Source organism: Pelobates fuscus, chromosome 5 (assembly GCF_036172605.1).
Source record: "Pelobates fuscus isolate aPelFus1 chromosome 5, aPelFus1.pri, whole genome shotgun sequence".
Classification (NCBI taxonomy): Eukaryota; Metazoa; Chordata; class Amphibia; order Anura; family Pelobatidae; genus Pelobates; species Pelobates fuscus.
Genome location: NC_086321.1, coordinates 61,807,873 through 61,832,227, shown reverse-complemented (window position 1 = coordinate 61,832,227; position 24,355 = coordinate 61,807,873). Strand labels below are relative to the sequence as shown.

At 39.7% G+C, this 24,355-nt stretch overlaps 1 protein-coding gene across 5 annotated transcripts in view; it reads left to right on the top strand.

Annotated features, from left to right (window-relative positions):
* CCDC68 (coiled-coil domain containing 68) overlaps positions 1–24,355 on the top strand; it is a 56,704-nt gene that overhangs the window by 24,226 nt on the left and 8,123 nt on the right. The window contains exons 2-11 of one of the 5 annotated variants that reach the window (XM_063453901.1): positions 1,716–1,782; positions 3,430–3,501; positions 4,145–4,272; positions 4,949–5,094; positions 12,567–12,650; positions 13,398–13,517; positions 18,480–18,605; positions 18,830–18,949; positions 19,790–19,918; positions 22,038–22,117. In XM_063453901.1, the coding sequence (XP_063309971.1) occupies positions 4,981–5,094; positions 12,567–12,650; positions 13,398–13,517; positions 18,480–18,605; positions 18,830–18,949; positions 19,790–19,918; positions 22,038–22,117 (773 nt within the window). In that variant the 5' untranslated portion in view covers positions 1,716–1,782; positions 3,430–3,501; positions 4,145–4,272; positions 4,949–4,980. Of the gene's footprint in view, positions 1–1,715; positions 1,783–3,429; positions 3,502–3,891; positions 4,273–4,948; positions 5,095–12,566; positions 12,651–13,397; positions 13,518–18,479; positions 18,606–18,829; positions 18,950–19,789; positions 19,919–22,037; positions 22,118–24,355 lie in introns of those variants that run through there. The other 4 variants (XM_063453900.1, XM_063453902.1, XM_063453904.1 and 1 more) reach the window with 4 other exon arrangements.

Here is a 24,355-nt window from a genome sequence, read left to right as displayed (position 1 = left end):
GGTAAATAAGCCATGATCCAGGTGTGGTTGAGAAATATAGGGGCCTGGTCATGAGAATTCTTTCCTTAGCTGTTAAATCTTGTCGGTAAAGGTATGGTTGACATGAGTGAGCTTGAAAGATTGTATTTTATAGAGTAAACCCAGCTTGTGCCCATACACGTTGTGTGGTGAGGTTAATAGTTGTGAGAGCATTTTTAATGCTATTAAACACACACAAAAAATCTTAATCATAAAATGTAAAAGGAGTTTATTGTTCTAAGAAAAAAAGTCTTCCTTCCTCTAGTGTCAAAGAACAAGTAGCACCTTGCATGTCTGTAATTGTCTGCTGTGTTTATATACTGCCACGGGCTGAATGGATGCAATCCAATTTTATAAACTGGCATTTATCCCAGGAATGTAGAGTGTTCACAGGTATCCTAGTGTGACCAGGGTAAATGAACACAAACTTACATCACACACGCCTTGCTGGGTGTTGGGTACTACAGCATCTACTTGTTTTAGAATAAAACCATTCATATCTGGCAGAACTGTACATCAAACAACAAATGCAATCTTAAAGTTTAGACTTCAGATAATTTACAAATCACATTTAAGAAATACAATTAACAAAGGGTCAACGCTAAAGTGACGACTAATGAACCAATGCTTTCAAAACCAATAGACTCAATAATTGAATCTGTTTGACATCCTGTGTCGGTATGTGATGCTATGTGCATCCAGTTCCTCTAAATGCTGAAAGGAGTTGGTCCACCCAATGGAGGTAAACTTAAAAAAATAAGGATATAAACCACCCATGTACAATAAATACAAAAAGGTAATTACCCTTTCTTTTGAAAGAAAGGTATAACAAAGGATTCTTCTCGATCCTCAAAATACAAATCGCAAAATAAAGATATACCTAAAAGCATAAAGCAGAGAAAGAAAAAAATCATAGGGTAATAACGTAAATAATAGAATTCATGGTTGCACTCACAGCGTGTATTCAAATTTTACATCAGTGTTGCACTATGTTCCTTTTAATTCTCTTTGCATGAATCATTGGACATCTGAATATTGCTGGATCTGTTGGAACCTACAGATTATTGATGAGCCTGAATTGTCTGCTACTCTGTGAGTGCAATCTTGAATTCTGGGGTTCTCTATAATTTAAGTTATTACCCTATGAATTTTTCTTCCTCTGCTTTATGCTATTAGGTATATCTTGTGTTTTGCCACCCAATGAAGGGCAATGTCAACCTGGCATCACGCATGAAAGCCAACAGCCTCTCCAGCGGGGCTTCAACACAGAAGAACTTGCAGAGAGTTCTCTCTACATGGTCCTAATTGCCCACCACACAGTGGGAGCTCATCTAATGATGCACTCAAGCCATGCTGCCTGCAGACAGTTCTTTGGTGTTTCACATTCAGGGCACCAGGGAAAATAAATCATAATTGTGGGCCAGGACCATAAAAGGGGGACTTCCGGTTGAAATTGGGACAGTTAGAGGTCTGTCTATGCAATGCTATGGGAAGCATCTGATTGAACATGAACATGTACATGTATTTTTTTTTTTCTTGTTTTCAAAATAATTTGGTAGTGAAAGGATTAATGTATAAATATTATGTGTCAGGGAAGTACATCAATCTCTATGCATGCATTCCAAAATGTGAATAGATTTCTTACTGGCCAGCCTCCAACCTGTAATAAACATCTCAATGATTCAATTACTCCACAGCAATCATTCTAAAACCTGTCACCAGTGAACACACACCAGGCTAGGACCTGTGTATGCTGGAAAATAGGTAAGAGAATTGAGCTTCTAAATAACATTTAACAAATACAAAATTGTGTTTGAATATTTATAGATCTATTTTATCTGTGTGAAATATATAATTTTTAATGGACTATTATTTTACATCTGCATCACTGAACTAATACTGTGTGTTTGTTTATATTCTCTATTGCTCACAAATAAATTATGTATAGAAACTTTTTTTTGTAGTTTTCTACATCTTTCCTTCATTGACAAACATCCAAACCTATTTGATATTGTGTATCATTTTCTTATTAGCTTCAGCACCTCTAAACTGAAGTTTAGTTATAATGCACCTGATATACACCAATATGTTACCGTTTCATTTACTGGAATCAGCAAGTTATCTCTTATTTGTTTAAACGCCTCTAAGGAAGCATTATACAGTTGCACCCAGTATTCAAGAAATAAATCAGAGTTTTAGAAGGAAACTGTCACTTCTCTGGAATTTACTTGCCTGAATAAAACATTAAAAAAAATTTCCTAGCTTGTTGCAAAATTGGAAGTGCTTCAAACTGGTTTTTTTTTTGCCTTCTTTTGGATCAACAGCAAAAAACATATGTGAGGAAGGCTGAACTTGATGGACGCAAGTCTCTTTTCAGCTATGTAACTATGTAACTATGTAACCTATACGATATAACAATGATTGCAGAGACCAATGAGTGAGGCGCCTATTTGCAGGAAAAAGGGGTGTGGATTTCTGCATTTAATTTATAATTTTTACACTTTACAAATATATGTTGGTTGAATATGGGGCTGGGTAAACCTATTTAAAATCTAGGAATTGACTGTTTCCCTTTAAGTTGTGAAGTTTGATGCATACGTTTTAACAAAGAACAAAGACCTGTTTGGAAGGCTACAATGGGGTACTGAATAATTTTATAGTAATGTAGGATCTCTGAGGACAGTGGCAAAATTACTACAAATACACCTTGAATTTTTTAATTACTTAGGATACATTGTCGTGTTGTCCTGACAGTTTGGTCTGTGCTGATCCTGTGTGAATATAGAATGTCCTGGATTTAAATGAAATGAGTAGGGATCTTAAATATTTACAGACTAAAATAATACACTACAGAAACTGCATTTAATTTGTTGGTGATTTAAGCCTTTTCTATTGTGTAAGAACAATTGCACTTAGCCAAGACTCTCTTATCTTGAAACCTTAATTACTTGTGTGCTAAGACTCCGAGATAAACACACATTTCATATGAATGTTTGTTACTGATTAGAGATAGCAGCGTGGAGAAAGGAGACCTATTTACAAAGATGGTGGTAGATCAGAAACTAAAGAGAGCAGGACAAGGTACTGCTTTGTGTGGGTATTGAATACTAGTGAAAGTAAAGGAAGTGACATTCTGAAGGGTATTATATCTGGGGATTAAATAGAAGGGGAATGATTTAGGACAAGATAAAACGGAGGAAAGTGTCAATGTTTAGTAAAATAATGTGAATACATTTATGGTAACCCCTGGAATAATATTTGGAGAAGGAAGTGGAGATAATACAACAGATAGACATTGCATAATAATACCGTACTTGGATAGCATGGCAATATAATTTTTAAAAAGAGAAACATATTTGAGGCATCGAATTATACCATTCACTGACCTTTTCAACTTATATTTTTTAACAGGAGTTGTTCCACACGACTGGAGAACTTCACAAGCTCTACCACTTCATAAAACTGGCCGTAAGGAGTAATTAGGTAATTATAAGTTAGTCTCACACCTGTCATGAAGAAACTGAGTCATTTCTGAAGAGGCTGTTAATGAATGACATGCATTAGTTAAATTTCAGACACTTTGCGGAGTTGTTATATCATTTAGCTGACTTTATTATAGTCCTTTAAAATCTGTTTTGTTATGAGTTGCAATGGCTAGAATAGAGGCAAAATACAGTGCAGAGTGAGGAAAGCAAGAGTCTCAAGATATTGAACTGGATGGACTTAAGCAACTGAAGTTAATAATGTAAGAAGTTCTAAAATGGAGGGTTTAAGTGTAATGACACACCTCATTGTAGTCAAACTTCTTACTCTGGGTCAGCTGGGTATGGCTTCCCGTCTCTTCTAGCTCGGCCAGAGAGCTGGAAGCTCCGCCAATGACCTGGCTTTGCAGGCCATACTTGAGGTCAGTTAACAGAAGCTACTTAGTAGGAGTGTCCAGCTACCTTCCCTATCTGAAGTATTGGAGGTGGGAAGCAGCGCCTGGAGGACCCAAGATATGAAGTGAAATCATTCCAAAACCGTTTGACTCTTTACGATGGGGGATGGGGCACCCCTGGCAATAAAACAATTGCAACACATTGTAGTTGTTCTGGTAATGGAGTGTTCCTTTATCATCTCCCTAAAGACTGTGAACACGAGGTGCCACTAAGTCTAGCATAGAAATGTTTGTACCTAAACATGGAACCGATAGATAGGTCCACTTTTTAATTCCCCTATTTGTATAAACCCCAGCTAACAAGCCACCATATCCAGGTATGTACACTGTTCTCACAAATACAATACATGTATTTGTTCTCACTGACTTGTCCTTGTCCTTATATTTGATTATTCAAAGGGATTTGGGAAATTCATTTTTCCTTCTTGCAAGGGCAGGTATAATCACCTGAGCTATTTCATTTTGGCAACCTCTGCTTTTCTTTGTTAAGACTATGGACAATTGTACTCTCATGTAACTGTAGTAATAGAGTGTGAGAACTGGGTATAAAGCTAAAGGGAACGGCTGTTTTTTTTTTTTTTTTTTCTTATCTCAAACTACTATTTTACCCTAAGCTTAGGTTTTTTTATACACTTAAATCATATCTACTCCCCAACCCAAGTGTATAATTATACCATAATGCTAGCTGAACCCCAACCCAATGATCAAAATGGCAACTTTATGATTACATTGCTACAGTGCAAATAACACTGATATGTCTGCACATTGGTTTCTGTTTAACTTTTTGGTAGGCTGAGATGTCTGTGTTAAACGCCAAGACCCAACATGTGGGTAAATTCATGCCTACTAAAAGATCCATTAACCCTCAAGTTGTCTTTAAGTTTATAATGAAGTCAGCTTTTTCAGTTCAATGGAATTGGTAATCCAAGCTTATTTAAAAAAAAAAAAAAAACATTTTTTTTTTTAAAATCTGTTTTATTTATGGACAAACAGGTTTCTGAAACGCGATAGCAACACTTCCAAGAATGGGAGATGAGATGGTGATACAAGACAACCTGAAACAAAATGAAGATAATATGCTGTATTTGTATGGCTCAACTGTAGGACATATCACTGAAGAAACTGAATATATTCGAAGGGTAAGAAGTCCAAGTCACTCAATTTATTAAATAGAAAGCATGCACAATAACCCCCACCTGAATAAATAAGTTGTAGTAACCGATATATGTGTATATATGTATGTGTATGTATGTTTACACAGGCAAATATCAACTTCTAGAGACTTATGGGATAATTTACTGAAAATGGAATGAAGGAAGTCGGAACATTCCTTTTTCTAAAATTCACTGTATATTATATCATCCACACTGTAATATAGTAACATATGGTGACTTTATGGGGCAAAACACTATACCTTTACACAGTAACTTATGGCTAAGGTTTCATAGTCATGAAAAAGAGCTGCTTCCCTGGACATGGTTACAGAAACCACAGCAGTGTTAAAGATGGCAATTTCAGTGATTCCCCCAAGTGGCAGGTTTACACTGCTTAGCATCTTCTTTTAAGGAGTCACTGTGCGAGGGCTCAGGCTAGAGCAAAGAGTCCGCCAACAGCCGCACTTTACACCAGCTTCCTTTCACAGTTACCAAAGCACATTAAACATCATGGATGTATTGTCACACCAACAGATTTTCAGGTGCCACCATGTAAACACCTTGGCAATTTTCCACTGCTTCCTACGTAAAGGGGCTGATTACTTTCTGGCCAACTCATTTATTTGCATGGGAATATATGCGATCTTACCCCATTTTCAATCCCCCTTCCTTTATCTGGTGATGAACTTTCACTAACTTCAGAGAGTACTCACTATTATTTCATGAGAGCTGAACATATCTTGCTTTTACCAACTCATGGGGAGCCAAGGTGTTTTGTTCCTGATTCATGGATTATAGAACACTGATGATAGTGACTCTCATATTCTGTTGTTTGCAACGTATCGCTTCTACATTGAATGCTTTGTCTACAGGGATGATATTGAGGGTGGGTTGGACTCTTTTTACTTTGTGCAGCATTATTGTTTGGCATCCAGCTAGAATACAGTGGGACCTCTGTTTACAAACGACTCGGATAACATAATTTTCAGATTACAAATGAGAATCCATTGAAAATAATGCCTCGGTTTACAAAAAAAATTCACAGTACAAAGCAAGTTTCCCCAGGATGCATTGCACCTGGGAGGTTTATAGCAACGCCCTGTGCATGCTGGAGTCTGGGTAGCACGTGGCGTTGAGTGTGGAGGTGTTGGAGCAGCTTTTGCTCAGAGTTTTGGAGCCATTCTTGAAATTGTTTGCAGTTGTTTTGGGACTTTTTGGTGCATTTCTCAAGCTGTGGAAAGGTAGGGAGCTGAGCTTCATCGTTTGCATGCCTTTTATTGTGTGTTCTGTATTGTGGGTTGGTTTCCATGCCAGCTCATTTTGACTTTTTTCTGACCTCCAGAACGGATTAATTGGTTTTCAATGCATTCCTACGGGAAACCGTGTTTCGATTTACAAATTTTTCGCAATAAGAAACGTCCCGGAGAACACATTACATTTGTAAACCGAGGTCCCACTGTATGTCAAACAGACAAGGAGTGGATCCCTCTGAGTCTGCTGGAATTGCAGGGAAGTCATTTGCTCTTTTATTCTGCCTAGTTCATATCTGGTGTCATACCCTTCCCTTCTGGGCACATATTCTCAAATCAGAAGGTTAAGGTCCCAGAACCATAGGCAGCTCACCAGTTTACCCCAAGTCCATCATTCTTTACATAAGGCTGGTAAATGGAGCCAAGCAAATTCATGGATTGGGGGCCCCCTTTATTGCTTGCAGTATTCAAGTAAGAACTTGTAAATGTAGCTTTTATGTATGGTGTTTACACGTTATAAAATGTGTAAAGCTAATTACTTGGTGGACTATGCTGTACTATGCTTAAGATATAGCAGATGGTACATATTGTTTTATTTTTGTGGGGTGATTTAAAAAAAAAATAAAAAAAATAATTTATTCATTTTTTTAATCAATGCTATATTTTAAAGAGTACTTACTTGAATCCTGGAGCCTCAAGTTTATTGCAAGCAATTTATATGGTGTCTCTATCCACGGTGTGTATTTTAAGTACAGATTATTATGAAGAACTGGAAACACCGGCTGCTGGCATAGGTAGAGGTTGCTAAGTCCTACCACTATATAATTTCTGTATATGGTTATCATGCAGCTGAAGCACTAGGCAGCTGCCTTAGGTCACCTTATGGTTAATAATGCTCTGTCTCATGTATACCATATGTTCGTAGATTAGTGAATTTTACATGGAGCAGCAGAGCCGTGTGTGTTTTATTCATTTATTTATCTTTAACATTCCATACTATCTAGCTTAGAGTTCTCATTTCTGAAATACACGGAAACAAGCAGAGAGAAAATCTATCATGGGTAAGTCACATGCATATATACATTTGTCTGTGTGCTGTGTATCATAAAAAACATTTATAGGAAGACATAACTGACCCTTTAAACAGGTGAACAGTTCATTCAGTCAAACAGGATTAACAGGAAGCTGTTTACCTGTAATTTTGGAGGAAATTCCTCTAGCTTTGCACATAGTGAAACACCACTTGGGAGGACACATCGACATTGGAAATATGCAGAATATAGACTAATCAGCTCCAGAGATGGTGACCCTAAGACTCCAGGTATGATTTGAAACCCTGAGATATGCAAAATATGAGATACAATGTATGTTAAGTGCATGCTCCATCACAACGTATGGTTCTTGCATACATTATTTTACACAAATGCCCCTATATATGTTTGTCTTTGTCTTCTAATGACTGTTATCTGCAAACCCTACGGCAGCTGGAAGCCTACTTACCACTGGGATATGTCCTGGAGGGCATGCCACACACATGCTTGCCTAACGTGTCCACAGAGAGGACCGCACTATACAAGTCCTCTCGATTTAGATCCTTCACACACAGCTCCATTCAGACACTTCCTCCTCAGACTATCAGTAAGTTGATGGGAGCTTCCTGGGGGACTACATTGGCCAAACAAGCACATTATCCCACCACACTCCACTTACTTTCCTACAAAAATAATAATGAAGAATACAGCTACATAATATACCTTAGTATTGGACTGTAATACGTCGGCTCGCCATTCTCTCCATGTTGTAGCCTAAGAGGCTTTAGACCCTTGCTTCTTTGCCATCTGTCCCGCAGTAGCTTACTGCACCATTTAATTCACATTTTGTTCATGAAGTTCAAGATAAATGCTGCTGTCCTCTAAACTATCAGTAAGTCTCCTGTAAACCTCTACTTCGTGTCAAACATAACCGGTGTTATGTCAGACATATTTCCCACATTTTCCTTGTTTGTGCAGTTACCTCGGAAATTATATGTAGTGACTGGGCTTGTATGATTATATAATTATATGACTTAAAGCAGAGTATACCTGTGATGGGTAGCCTCATTTGTTTGGTGCAAGCCACAAGCTTGCGTTGCTGTTTTTGTCACTGTTTTCCATGTATCTAGAAATCGCTGTATTGTCTGGTAACCCGCGGCAACGCTCTGTTTGGCCAGAGATTGCGAGACACTGCACAGTCTGTAGCTCACACCTGATGGAGCTGCAGACTATGCTGACACTCTGCCTCTCAGGGCAGACTGGAGGGGCCCCTCCTTGTGTCGGATCCTCAGTGAGGGACTGAGGACCTGACACAGTCTGCCTGCTCTATGGCGAGTTAGGCAACCGCGAGTCCTTAGGCGGCCGCCTAACTCGCCTAATTAGAGAGTCGCCGACCCGCCACTGACAGAGGTGTTAAAATGCCACCCCTGTCAGAGTGCCACCTAGAGCCGTGGCTCCACCGCGGGCTATGGACTTGCTGGCACTAGAAATGCAGCCCGATAAGTCTGCAGTACCTTGTGACAACTTTGGAGATTACCCTGAACCCAGTTTTTTTTTTTTATTATTTTTTTTTTTTTTTTTACATGCCTTATATAGTTCTGACATTTTTTCACAAAACGGAAGCAAACTGATGACAATAAAGTAAAAAGTTATATTTTCAAAGGATCCCAGCTATGAGTGAGACTTTAAGCAGGTGGGGATTTTTTTTGAGATGTGGAGAAGTAGGAAACAGATTAGACATGTTTATAGTCATGTTCCAGGTTTGCCACATGGTGGCAGCATCAGACCATAGAGCAGTAAAATCTTTTCACATTAAGCACTGAATTTCCAGGCTAAATCAATTGTGATGCATATAAAATGTACCCAGAGCACTGGTGTAAAAGAAAAAAAAAAGTAAATGATTTTCCCAGAATTTTAAAAAATATATACCTTTCATAAATATTGGATTTGCTAGTCTGACCCATAGTATGAGTACGTTTCAGAAAACTTGAGATTTTAAAACAATCTCTCTAATACCAAGCTTCTTATTTTTCCTTCTCATAATAGTAATCCTTCTCTTTCACTCTTCCTGCAAGTTGATGGTATCCACATCACCCAGCCCTTAAAGGGACATTATAGTCGCCAGAACAACTACAGCTTAAAGTAGTTTTTCTGGTGATTATAATAGCTCCCTTCAGGCATTTTCATGTAAACCCTGCCTCAGAGAAAAGGCAGTGTTTACATTCCACCTAGGGACACCTTAATTCTCTCCTAATCTGTCACCTTAATTCTCTCCTAATCTGTCTCCCCAGAAACTGTATTTGCTATAGTCGGGCTGATTTATTTATTTATTTTATTCCTCTGTCAGTCCTTTCATTGGTTTCCTGTATGCTAATGGAGTCTTTAGTGGATTACGTTTGGCTACTATCCAACATCCTTATTTTGGCTGTCCATAACTGTTATTGTAACAACATTATGTTCAGTTTCCCATGGTTCGTTACTTTTAAGACAAGTAACCAGTGAACTGCTGAAGCATTCATCTGGTTGTTCAGTAGGAACCCAATTGCCAACATATTAAATGTCTCCATTCGACAAACGAACAAACTACCGAACAGCCAGACCACCCCAGAGAGGAACGTGGCTCGAATTAACCTCCCCATCATTTTCACACTATCCTGATTGAGAATCATCCGAACACACTGTGTATTCCTTGGGTGGGCGCCATTCGACATGCGAACACGAGGTGGTGGCCATCTTGCCATACGAACACACCAGCGGTGTTTGGTCACTGAGTGTCTGGAACCCAAATCGGACACTCAACCACGTGAACACCGCAGAGACCTCCATACCTCCACCTGTTTGTGGGAGAACACACGAACGGCACAGCCTTCGGTAAAAAGATACACACGAACAAGGGGATTCATACGAACCCAGGCAGAGCCCATTGTATTGACTATTTTCTTGTTTTTCACCTCACGAACTGAGACCGACCACAAGGCCAAAACACATGGAACTCCTTTCGGCTACTGCCTCGTGTGCGGTCGGTAAAACGAAGACCTCTAAGAAATTCCCGAACTCCTGATCCGATCTGGGTGATTTTTTAGTATGTTGCTCACCCAGATCAGAGCTATCAGGGAATATTTAGGGGTGTATGTCATGATCTTGGGGTACATCCAGAAAACGGGGGAAAATGTGTGCTTCAACTGTACAGTTAATTGTATTATCTCTCCGGCTAAGGGGAAGAGATCTGTGGGCTGTAACCAGTTTATGATTGGAGAATGTCTAATTTTCTGTGGGTGTCTCCCTTGCATGGGAGAGTTGCATAAAAGCAGGGTATGTTGCATTAAACATCAGTTCTGCTCCTGATACTGTGTGTCATCCAGTTATTGGGAAAGGTGATGGGATATTCGTGGATTATTTTATTTACTACTTATGCTGTCCTTCCTGTGATAATTTACTTGATCCTGAGAAACTCTTGGAATACCAGCGGAGAAAGTCTATGTTAAACTAGCGCTCCACTATAGATTCTGTTCAAAATACTAACCCTTACATATAAATATTTAAACAAATTGCCTCTGGTATTTTTTATTTTTTTCCACTAATTCAGTTTCTCTGCTCTGCTGGTGACTTTCTCCTGTCCGCTGCTCGCACCCTTTCTGCTAATTTGCAATTACAGGACTTCTCAAGGGCAGCTCCTTTTGTTTGGAACAGACTGCCTACCCACATCAGACTCTCCCCTAGTCTTAAATCATTAAAGAAGTTCTTCAAAATCCACCTCTAAAGAAAAGCTTATGGCTTCTCAGAGTAACTTCTATTTCACAAACCTGCCTCTTGCTCTCTCTTAAAGGGCCCCAATCCAATCTCCCCTTTCTGTTCTGTTACTTTCCCACCTTGTCTTTTTGCTACCCCGACACCCCTCTTTCTATTGTGGTTTATTACCCCATCTCCTCTGGATTGTAAGCTTGTTTGAGCAGGGTCTTCTTTATTTTAGAATATTGTAAAGAACTACTAAATAAGTTGGCGCAATATAAATGCTAATAATAATAGTATTATTACTATAATAATAATCCTCATGGCATATGTATTTGTATGCTGGGGGCATAACCGGAATTATGTGATATTGTGGTACAAGTAGGTAATTTTTGTGTAAAATATTTAAATATGGTGCTTAAAACAACACTCCCACCCCAATAAAATCTTAAGCCTTTTTAGATTGCTCTGTAGCCAGGAATGTTTAGATGCCTTATTCCTTCTTATGCTGTTTAGTAACAGTTAAACCTTTAAGTCAAGGCTCTACGCATAGTGCTACTGCATCTGGTATATTGTGCTTTTGTTGTTGTGCTGTACAAAGAAGGGGTAGTCAGGTGACCAAGGTCACCTTCAGGCTTTCAGTGAGCACCTGCTGCTGAAAATGCTACTCACCTTGCTCTTTAAAAAAAGATCACATGAGAAAAGTTAACAGAAGGTTGAAGTGATGTTCTGTATTTTATTCAATAATTTTCAGATAAGTGACCTTTCCCCTTTAAATATACTGTTTGGTCAGACTCTAGTGCAAATTTATTTTATTTTATTTTTTTTTTACACTAAGAGAATATGTATGACCAGCCTTTCTCTGTCTATATTTAAGTTATGCTAATCAATCTGTATTTCCTTGGTTATTGATCTACCTTTAGAACTTAATCTTTATAATTAACTTCCATATTAAAGGGACACTAAAGTTCTCAAAGCAACGTTGGCTTAATTAAGCAGTTTTTGTGTTTAGATCATGCCCTACAGTCTCACTTCTCCATTCTTTGCCATTTTGGGGTTAAATCCCTTTTGTTTACGTTTATGCAGCTCAAGCCACATCGTCCTTAATTGTGTATGTCAATTTATATTTTTGCTGTACTTAAATATGTCTGCAATTTATTGCTGAATGCTAATGGGACTTCCTTTTCCTCAGCGGTGTAGTTGCATTCTCTCACCATGTTTTGAATTCTTTCTGTGATCTGGTTAGTGAACCACTCATTTTTTTTTTATTATTATTATTTTGGCTTTGGTGAATCACTGCGGGTGGCTATATTAAATATTAAAATGCATGTCTTTACAATTAAAAAAAATATAGTAAGTGAGACTTTTTATTGATGTTCACTGATGCTCGATGAACAAATTAAAAATGAACTACATAAAAAGTGGTTTCTGTTTACTCCACTTCCAGATTCGAAGTACATTGGAAAAGATTCAAAATCAGTTATATAAAGATGATATTAATGGCAAAAACGTGATTTCCAACAATGAGCAGGTAAAGTAACTGTACACTTGCATTATCAGCTTTTTTATTTTATTTATTTATTTATTTAAATTTTGTAATGTTATTATTTGATATAAGGACCTGTTTTTGTGAGACTAAGTTTTATTACCTTTCAGTGGTAACTAATCGTGTGAGTTTATAAGAATGTTTTGCTAGAGATTAGATAGAATTTGTAAGAAATGTCCTGACATTCCTTTTCAGCCTGCAAATAAATGCAGAGTAAAATCATATTTATCTAATTTAAATACAAAGAACCGAATATAACAAAGTAATATCTCTAATTACACCTTTTATTTGCATCATTTCAACATTTGTATAATTGTCTATTGGACTTGTTTGCTTTAATGCATTCACTCCCAATGTCATATACAGTCTGGGCAAGATAAGTTTCCTTATGTAATTGTACTTGTTATATGTAAGGGTTTTAAAAATATTTATATCAATATCTTCTTGTATGTTACAATTTATTTTTACACATGCTAATATATCATGCCCTGTGTGCAATATCAAAAATTAGTTGCCATACAATCCCACACATGTTTCACCGAGTCTTCCTCGTTGTGGTAATGGGTTTAGAAAATTGCTCTTAATTCTATGTATATGTGCTAGTTTAAATATACAAAATGGCACAGAGAATTGAGGTATGATACAAAGAACAAGACATTTTCAACCAGTTAAATTTGCATTTAATAATTAAGCATTAAATTGTGTTTCTTTCATAATTATGTGAATTTACAGCACAATTCAGTTGAAGAAAGCTCATTTGGCTCCCGATATAATCAGATCTTGGAGAAGTTGAAAGACCAAGACTTGTCCTTGGTTGAAGCCTACAAAGAAAATGAGGATCTTCAGATAAAGGTACCTCAAGTTAATGCTATGTACTGTGTTCACTCCTTTAATATTATTTCGAAATTGGTATACATCATGCTCTATCAATGTGCAAGGTTTATTTTTGAAAAGCAAAACATTATTAATATTGTGGCAAGATCAAAAGTTGACCACGATTTCCCAAGTTCTATCTAACAAACCACTTTCATATCTAAACTACTTTCAATTACTTCCTCCCTTGGACTATTGCAGTGGGCTAATTCTCCCACTCATGTAGCTGGCAATACCCTCGACCTTATTTTCTCCTATTCATGTACATTATCTAATATCTGCAATACTCCATTTCCTCTCTCTGATCACCACCTCTTATCGTTTGCTCTCAATTACCCCCTCACCCAACAACCTCAGACTAACCCCCCTCAGCTCAGGAGGAACCTTAACTCTATTGACCTCCAGCAGCTGTCGGCTGACATTGATTCACAACTGCTATCCATCCCTTCCCTCTCCTGTCCCTCACTGGCCATCTCCACATATAACACTACCCTCACATCTGCCTTGAACACTGCAGCCCCACTCCAAACATGCACCTCGAGGAGAACACGACCCCAACCTTGGCATAATAAATCAACACGCTATCTGCAGAGTTGCTCCCGCTGTGCTGAACGCTCCTGGAGGAAGTCCCGCACCCAGGCAGACTATCTTCATTATAGATTCATGTTGCTTTCATACAGCGCAGCCCTTGCCCTCGCCAAACAGTCCTACTTTTCCTCTCTCATTAGTTCATGCTCCCGCAATCCCAGACGTCTCTTTGACACTTTTAATTCCCTTCTCCGCCCTGCTGTGGCCACCCCCCAAACTAACCTTACAGCTGATAGCTTTGCATATTACTTTACTGAAAAGATTGAACAGCTAAGGAAACAATTCTCCCCTCCTTGCCGTTCTCTTTCTCAACCACACATAAATCATGCTTTCCCTACCCTTCAGACTTTCTCCCCAGCTACTGAACAAGAGGTGGCTGCACTTCTCCTTTCCTCTCGCCCCACCACTTGCCCACTTGATCCTGTCCCATCTCACCTCATCAGATCTCTCTCCCCTTGTCTTGTGCCTATCCTAACACACATCCTTAACTGCTCTCTCTCTTCTGGCACTGTTCCTGCTGACCTTAAACATGCCACTGTAATACCTATCCTGAAAAAAACATCTCTTGACCCGTCCTCCCCCTCTATCGTCCCATATCCCTGCTCCCTTACTCATCAAAGCTTTTGGAAAGACTTGTCTTTACCTGTGTGTCTCACTTCCTTAATTCCAACACTCTCCTTGACCCTCTTCAGTCTGGCTTCCGCCCTCTCCACTCTACTGAGACCGCTCTTATCAAAGTGACTAATGACCTAATCTCCGCTAAATCCAAAGGTCACTACTCCATATTAATTCTCCTTGACCTCTCTGCTGCCTTTGACACAGTTGATCATGCTCTCCTCCTTCAAACTCTTCAATCACTCAGTCTCTGTGACTCTGTCCTCTCTTGGTTTTCCTCCTATCTCTCCCAACGCTCATTTAGTGTCTCCTTTTCCAAGGATACCTCCTCCCCTCGCCCTGTCTCGGTTGGAGTTCCCCAAGGCTCTGTCCTTGGTCCCCTTCTATTTTCTCTTTATACTGCCTCTCTTGGAAAAGTTATTGCCTCTTTTGGATTCAACTACCACCTGTACGCTGATGACACTCAGATATACCTCTCCTCACCGGACCTCTCCCCGGCCGTCCTGCAACGTGTCACTGCTTGCCTCTCTTCCATCTCTGACTGGATGTCGTCACGCTTTCTCAAACTTAACCTCTCTAAAACTGAACTCCTTGTCTTTCCTCCTCCTAATACTGATCCTCCTCTCTCACTCTCCCTTCAAGTCAGTGATATCCACATAAGTCCATCCCTACAAGCGCGCTGTCTTGGCGTCATACTTGACTCTGGTCTCACCTTTGAGTCTCACATCCAGTTTGTTGCCAAGTCCTGTAGGTTCCAACTCAAAAACATAGCCCGCATCCGCCCCTTTCTTACGCAAGATGCTACCAAGGAGCTTGTCCATGCTCTAGTAATTTCCCGCATGGATTACTGTAACCCTCTCCTGATTGGTCTCCCCAAAAGCCGTACTGCCCCGCTACAGTCTGTAATGAATGCTGCAGCTAGACTGATTTTCCTATCCAGTCGGTCCTCTCACACCTCGCCCCTCTGCCAGTCCTTACATTGGCTCCCTGTATCCTATAGGAGTCAATTCAAACCCATACATTTAAAGCACTGAACAATTCCAGCCCCTCTTATATCTCTTCACTGATCCAGAGGTATGCCCCTCCTCGTACCCTCCGCTCTGCCCGCGACCACCTCCTGACCGCTGCTCGCACCCGTACGGCCAACTCGCGCTTGCAGGACCTCTCACGTGCGGCTCCTCTCCTTTGGAATAACTTGCCTACTGTCATCAGACTCTCCCCTAGTCTTCAATCATTTAAGAAGGGCCTTAAAACCCATCTCTTCAGGAAAGCGTATGGCCTCCCAGAGTAATCTCTCCCTTACATACCTGTCTCTTGCTCTCTCCTATGGGATAGTGCTTTGCTCTCTCCTCCAGCTCTGCTTCACTCCTACTTGATATTTCCTATTATAATGTTTCTAATACCCCACCTCCTATAGACTGTAAGCTCATTTGAGCAGGGTCCTCTTCAACCTATTGTTCCTGTAAGTTTTCTTGTAATTGTCTTATTTATTGTTACATCCCCCCTCTCAAAATATTGTAAAGCGCTACGGAATCTGTTGGCGCTATATAAATGGCAATAATAATAATAATAATAATATCCTTTATACATTACATTTAACATATCACCAAAAACAAACCACATATTAAATAAGACCTTTTTCACAGCGATTAGAAATAGATCCTCTGAATGGGACGATGGGTCATCTGCAGTCTAAAATATATGGATGTGCATTCTTTGCTTTTTTTTTTTTTTTTTCTTCCGTATTGTTTTGGCATGGAACCGTGACTAAAACGATAAAGGTCAAATCGTCGCTGATGATGACTTGCATCCATTCAGTTCCCTGAATTCTTTCCTCAAACTTTCCTATTTCCATTGTTCTAGTACAGATTGGCCTCTGTCTCTTCAGTCCACAAGACTCTCTCAGGGTTATGTACTAAAGTGAGCTGTAGAATTAATTTGGTAAAAATGGAGAAACTTTCCCAGTCATCTAGGCTTCAAATTCAGCTACTTTGACCTTAAATTTGTAATTCACTTTGCATCCTGAATTCTGACTTAAGTAAATAACCATGACTGTTCCAGAACTAGGTGTTCTCTTTGACTCCGACCTCTCCTTCAAGCCTCATGTTCAGTCTATCGCCAAATCCTGTCATTTCCATCTCAAAAACATTGCGCGCATCCGCCCCTACTTAACGTCAGATGCGACCAAGGTGTTGGTCCATTCCACTGTCCTTTCTCACCTTGACTACTGTAATTCGCTTCTCAGTGTTCTTACGTGCTCCCAACTTCCACCGTTACAGTCCATAATGAATGTGGGGGCGAGGCTCATCTTGCTGGCCGCCTGCACCGCCCACGCCTCACCCTTCTGTCAGTCCTTACATTGGCTTCCTGGAAGATATAGCGCTAAATTTAAAATTCTGATTCTTGCTTTAAAATCTCTACATAATGCTGCTCCCACCTACCTATCCTCCCTCATACACAAGTATGTCCCGTCTAGGCCCTTACGATCTGCTGAAGACTTATGTCTATCTTCTGTCCGTACTCCCACCTCTGATGCTCGCCTTCAAGATTTCTCGAGGGCTGTTCCGTTCCTGTGGAACTCGCTTTCCTCCTCCGCTAGATGCTCACCCAGTCTCCACTCCTTCAAAAATTGTTAAAAACCCACTTCTTCATAAAAGCGTATCGCTTAAACTGTTAATAGCTCCCTACTGATTCCTCTTCTGCAACTGCTACTAGTCTAATACTATCCTTACCTTTTGTGTCACTTTACCCCACTCCCTCTAGCATGTAAGCTCATTGAGCAGGGCCCTCAACCCCTCTGTTCCTGTGTGTCCAACGTGTCTGGTTACAACTACATGTCTGTTCGTCCACCCATTGTAAAGCGCTGCGGAAATTGATGGCGAAATATAAATAACATAATAATAATAATAATAACTATACAGGCTCTATTATGTACAGGTTCTAGTTTTTACTTATAAAAGAGCCAAATAAACACATTGTACAAATCCGTATTAAATATTAGAATTTGGAATACATCATGTTATCCATGAGCATCCACAGTTTTGAGTGAGAGGTTTGGAGAGTTCCACTCCAAGAACGTAACTAAAAATATATATATATTTTTTTTTTAAATCGGTTTGCATTTTGTGGTAAACGTTCTGCTAGCACAGTTGTTCTTTTAACACACTGTTTACCTTTTGCATGCCTACATTCCAGAAGTTTTTTTTGTTTGTTTTTTCCAGAAAATGTTCCTGACCCGATTGACTCTTAGACTGAAATATCTAGGGATTTTTTTTCCATAAAAATATTGTCATTCTTTCTGAAAGTCTACTAGAGTGGTCTCATGGTTTGCTGTATAATATGCCATCTTGCCTGTGAATTGTTACTTTTTAAATAATGTATCACGCAATTGCTTTTGACAAATCTAACGTTTCTGCTTTGATATTTCTGTCTCAGATTTTGTAATCTCTCAATGACCTTCACTACTGTTATTGATATATCTTTGCCATTAGTCAGTTGCTGATGTGTCTCAATATGAATTTTAAATGCTACTTGATGTTCCAAATATAACTTTGTTAGTTCTTCTGTCCCTGAACATACACACTTTGCCAACAAACATCCAAAAAGCTGACTCTTCAAATACTTGTGCTAGTGATAGGCACATGCTAGTATTTCACGCTTGGCGCCTTTTTGCACAAAAATATTTGTAATAGTCAGTTCACTTGTAATTTTGTATGGAATGTTTCTACTCATTTCCAGTTAGAAGCTACACGTGAAGCCGGGTCAGGCGCTATTCGCGATGCAACACGTAAACTTTATGAAAATTACAGCAAGAAATCTGAAGACCTCCGGTCAAATCATAAAGCAGAACAGCAAGTGTTACGGGTACAGTAATGGTCTTTTTATTGATATTTTTCTAATTAAAAAAGGAAACATTTATATAGAATTTTCTAATATCCTAGGACTGTATTTCTGTTATGAAGAGAGAACCAGTTTCCTTTTTGGCAATATGGATATAATGTACAATATTTTTTAATTAGTTTGCAAAATCGTAATATTTGCTTTGTCAGAAGAAAATAAAGAGAAGAGAGTATGTGTGTATCTTCCAGCATACCTGCAATACGTCCGGGTTTGGCCCTGAGACTCCAGGTGTGACAGCACAGCTGCACCAAGGAGAATGCCAGGACCTCTGTCTGCAGTCCAAGCTGCGTGGGACAAGGACATACAGTGTGAGACTGCAGCCTCCACAGCTGAATCATGTTTTGGATAGCCAGGTTTTAGTGACTGTGAAATGCTGACGTGAGAGAGAGCAGAAGTGGTCCTGTATCTCAGATCAGTTTTTTCATATGATAGAATGAGCATTTAGTAGACTAAAGGGAAGTGTGATTGGTAGAGAAGAACTTTTTTGTGCTTAAGCCTTGTTGAGTTGTGAGACATGGTGGCGGAGCTACTAACCTGTAGAGATATAAAGTCCAGGACTTGAAGAGTTGTCACCAGCTGCAATCAGGATGATTATGGACAAGGTGGAGATCTAGAAATGTTATGTGTTATGTGAGTGATAATGGGGAAATCTGCTGAGCTGTGAAGAAGGTTCTCCTCCAGCATTTGAAGGAGGAGACAAGGATAGATGAATAAGAGGAACAGGTAAAGTGAGAGGTAGATTTTGGTTTAAAATAAATGCATTGCAGTAAAATTCTGAAAAACCATAGACTGAAAATATTTGGAAGGTTTGTTGCTGGAGCAATGCCCACCTTCTCGCCACTTTCAATCCAACTTGAATATCACTTTATAGAGACCTAATTGTGCATTTTCAATTACTTGATCCTATTAGATGCTTGCCTGCTTGATACGAGTATTATTATAGGGGCCACGTTTTGAAGCTACCAATCAGATCAGTGTTAGGTGTTGGTGACATCCAGAGCAAATGTAGCAGATACAGATTTTCCAAGCAAGGACTTGGACAGCTGATTTTGTAACACTAACCATGCATGGGTAAATCGGCTGTCAAAAAAAAAAAAAAAAAAAAAAAAATGGCAATAGAAATCTAAAAATTACATTCCATTTTCTAGGCGGCTGTTGCTGAACACGAAGAAACCTTTAAGAAAAGTGTAGAGAAATTACACAATGTAGCAGAGAAAATTGAAGAAAAACATGGTCGAATTGTAGAATTGGAAAACCTTATGAAAAGAATGGAAGAAGTGAGTATGTGTGTTATTATATGCTGTTAGAATTTAGACATTTTGCATATCCCTCTTTTTTTTCTGCTAATATTACAAATTGGGTGTAGGAAGAAAAACACTAGTATGTACCTTGTTGCTTATGTCTAAAATGTACCTTTGTAATCAGATGGTCGGAAGTTCTGGAGCATAAATGGCTTTGTAAAAGGCCACAAAGATATTTTCACTAAATGGCAATTATGGCGCACCGCTGTCACTAAGTTACATGCCCACTGCTCATCTGTGTGTTTTCCCCTGTGTATTATATGTTTCCCCTTGTATTTCGTGTAATCTGCCCTTTTGACCGTTCGGGAGAGCGCATGCGAATGGAACCCGTTCGTCTGCCAAAAGCGGACCACCCCATTACCCCAATAGAATGTTCACACCAATCAGTCAGCACGTTCGCACCTGCAACAGTGTGTAACCACAAGGGCAGTAATTTATAAGTGCTTCCCTGGGTGACTGCCATTTCGTATAGGCAAAAGCCACCCCGGGGGAGCATTTGTATCCCGAAAGGAGACACTTCCCTTGCAGGGTCTTTGCTTTGGAATTCCACGAACAGATCTCTGAGGTTGGTGAGGACACTGTTTGGGTACTGGTGGTTCTGATTGCCCTACCTGCTTCTAACGGAACTATGATCACTAATTTACCCTCCCGGGAGCTGCGAGGCCAGGCTCGTAGCTGCCCAAGGAGTGCTCTACCCGGGGCTGCCTAAGTGGAGGCAGCCACCGGAGAGAGGCGCGAGCCCCAGCTTAGACCCTGGAGCTGTGAGTCGGCTTCGCAGGCACAGCGGTCCTGCTGTCCACCTTGAAGTCCGTGCCGACCAATGGGAGAAGGAACTCCTATTCAAACTGAGTTCGCGCCATTCTCCTGATAGGTTGGCACGAGTGAGCACTAATTGGATACTGCGGAGCAACGGCGACCAATCAGAGAAGGAGCGCCCATTCAAATGGGTATTTGCGCGCTTTATCCTAATTAGGCGATTGGTGCAAACGGGTTTAGCGCACTTTATCCTGATTGGGAGGCGAAATCCCGCTTCTCCCTGAGTGCCGATTGGTGCAAATGGGTTTAGCGCCCGTTCTCCTGATTGGGCGGTGAAACCCCGCTCCTCCCCGAGCGCCGATTTTGGTGCAAACCAATTTCTCCTGATTGGGCAGCAAAACCCCTTCTCCTCCCTGGGCGCTGATTGGCCCAAACTGGTTTTGCACCTTTCACCAGATTGGTTGTTGCTTGGATTGGGCACGAAGTTTGAATTAACCGGCCTAAACCAAGCAATCCTATGGAACTAATTTCAGGGATGTACAGAACCTCGAGCCCAGACTTTGTACAATGGTTTCTTGGGCTCTGTACATCCGACAGCCCCGCTATTTGCAGGGTTCCTAGTTGTTATAGGTTTTACATGTGTGACCTCTTCCCTTTCCAGGCACAGAGCCCCAAGTTGTGTTGAAAACCACCTGGGTTATTCATTAAATTCCAAATGACTCCTTATCAAATGGGGAAATCAGTCCGGCTCTAAATTTGTTACAGATTTTAGCCAGACCAAACACTGCTGAATGGCTGAAATCCAGAGTAAAGGCTTCAAATCTGGGTTCGGAATATTTTTTTTTAATTCCAATCTCTATCCCCATTTTCAGCGATGGCAATACCAGACAGAAAATGGTTCAAATTTCTCAAACATGAGGGATAATTATGTAGCGGGAGGCCTGCATGTTGCTACCCAGCTGCCACATTAAAAAAAAAGCCCTATGGGATTAAAGAAGACTCCCATATTACTATAAAGGAGATTTAGAACAGTGGGGTGACCAAGAACTCTAACAGCCATGTCTCAAGATATGTGACCTAATGTCTATTGGAGTGCACCTGCCATCCAACCGTATTCCGTGGCTTTAGTAAATATGAGAATTACCATTGTGGCTGGAATTCGGTCCTTCTCACTGAATTTTGTCCAACCGGACAAATTCCTCATTTTTCACAGTAAGGACAATGTTTCCCAGACTTTTAAAAAAATAAAAAAAATAAAAAAAAAAATAAATAAAAGGTTTTCCTCAGCTGACTGATGCTTCAATGACATTAATTGACATTTGACATTTATTATTTCCAGGAAAAGTTGGGGTTACTTGAAAAGCAATGGTTGCTCGAGAATGAAATTTCCCGAAGAATGTTAAATCCTGGAAAGAATGGGTCAGTCACTGTACATGTTTTATGCTGTATGTGATGGGTGCCTAGCTAGAGTGACACATCTGCAAAATCCTGATTTAGTAATTGCATAATTGCTGGTAAACAAAAAGGCTAATCCGTTTAGTTTTCTTCCAACAACAAGAATTTCCTCTTACATTTGAATTAAGCTGCATACCACAAGGGCCAGGCCATATGTCTGCAACCCTACATTATTTTTCTTAAAACAAAATAAAATGCTGACATTTCAAAACCTTGCAGCTTTATTTGTACATATACTTGCATGTATGATTAAATAAATGTATGGGCAAATATGATTAATTAGGCACTTTCTAGGAAAGGGTGATCAGACAGATCTACTGCTACGGTGGAATGAAGGTACTATGATGAAAACTGTAGATCACTGACATCCAATGTGCAGCATTTTTATTGGATTCATTTAAATATGCATCCCTAATCTGCACTGATGGCCTTCCCATATTGTAATATCATATCCTGTAGTTGCAATAAACTATATTGCATGTATACAACCATTTATACAAAAGATGTGTTGGCGTTATTGAATGGATGTAATTCAAACTTTTACATTCATAGTCTGACTTTTGAACAGACAATATAATTTTATTTAACGATTTGGGATTATATACTCCAAACAAAAGCACTGCAGCTTCAATGTGAAGAGTGTGTCCACCGTTTCCTTTTGCTTTTTTATTTATTTGTTTATGTTCAGTTCAGTAGAAAGCAAGACTTTTCTAACTTAACCTTGTTACATCTCCCTGGATGTCAGACAGCTGGTCCTTGCTTATAGTCTCAGTAAGCTGTCATACAGCTCATTTGGACTTACAGTTAGGTCCATAAATATTGGGACATCGACACAATTCTAATCTTTTTGGCTCTATACACCAACACAATGGGTTTGAAATTAAACAAACAATATGTACTTTAACTGCAGACTTTCAGCTTTAATTTGAGGGTATTTACATCCAAATCAGGTGAACGGTGTAGGAATTACAACAGTTTGTATATGTGCCTCCCACTTTTTAAGGGACCAAAAGTAATGGGACAGATTAACAGTCATAAATCAAACTTTTGCTTTTTAATACATGGTTGCCAATCCTTTGCAGTCAATTACAGCCTGAAGTCTGGAATGCATAGACCTCACCAGACGCTGGGTTTCATCCCTGGTGATGTTCTGCCAGGCCTCTACTGCAACTGTCTTCAGTTCCTACTTGTTCTTGGGGCATTTTCCCTTCAGTTGTGTCTTCATCAAGTGAATTGCATGCTCAATCAGATTCATGTCAGGAAATTGACTTGGCCATTGCATAACATTTAACTTCTTTCCCTTAAAAAACTCTTTGGTTGCTTTTGCAGTATGCTTCGGGTCATTGTCCATCTGCACTTTGAAGCGCTGTCCAATGTGTTCTGAAGCATTTGGCTGAATATGAGCAGATAATATTGCCCAAAACCCTTTAGAATTCATCCTGCTGCTTTTGTCAGAAGTCACATCATCAATAAATACAAGAGAAACCGTTCCATTGGCAGCCATACATGCCCACGCCATGACACTACCACCCCCATGCTACACTGATGAGGTGGTATGCTTTGGATCATGAGCAGTTCCTTTCCTTCTCCATACTCTTCTCTTCCCATCACTCTGGTACAAGTTGATCTTGGTCTCATCTGTCCATAGGATGTTGTTCCAGAACTGTGAAGGCTTTTGTTTAGATGTTGTTTGGTAATCTCTAATCTGGCCTTCCTGTTTTTGAGGCTCACCAATGGTTTACATCTTGTGGTTCTGTATTCACTCTGGTGAAGTCTTCTCTTGATTGTTGACTTTGACACACACATACACCTACCTCCTGGAGAGTGTTCTTGATCTGGCCAACTGTTGTGAAGGGTGTTTTCTTCACCAGGGAAAGAATTCTTCGGTCATCCACCACAGTTGTTTTCCGTGGTCTTCTGGGTCTTTTGGTGTTGCTGAGCTCACCGGTGCGTTCTTTCTTTTTTTTTTTTTAATTCTTTATTTTAGTTGTGCAGATTAATACAAATAAGCAACAGACGCCACAACAGTGTGTTCCGTGAATTGCAGAGGTTAAACTGTGGCATAGAATTGTGCACATTTTTATATTTTTCAAAGATACCAGGAATAACCAAACGTTTCTATTATCAAAATAGTAGTGAGTGAGTATCGTTAACTGTGTTAGTGTGGCTTACGCTACCGTGTGCTTAGTGCAATATTATTGG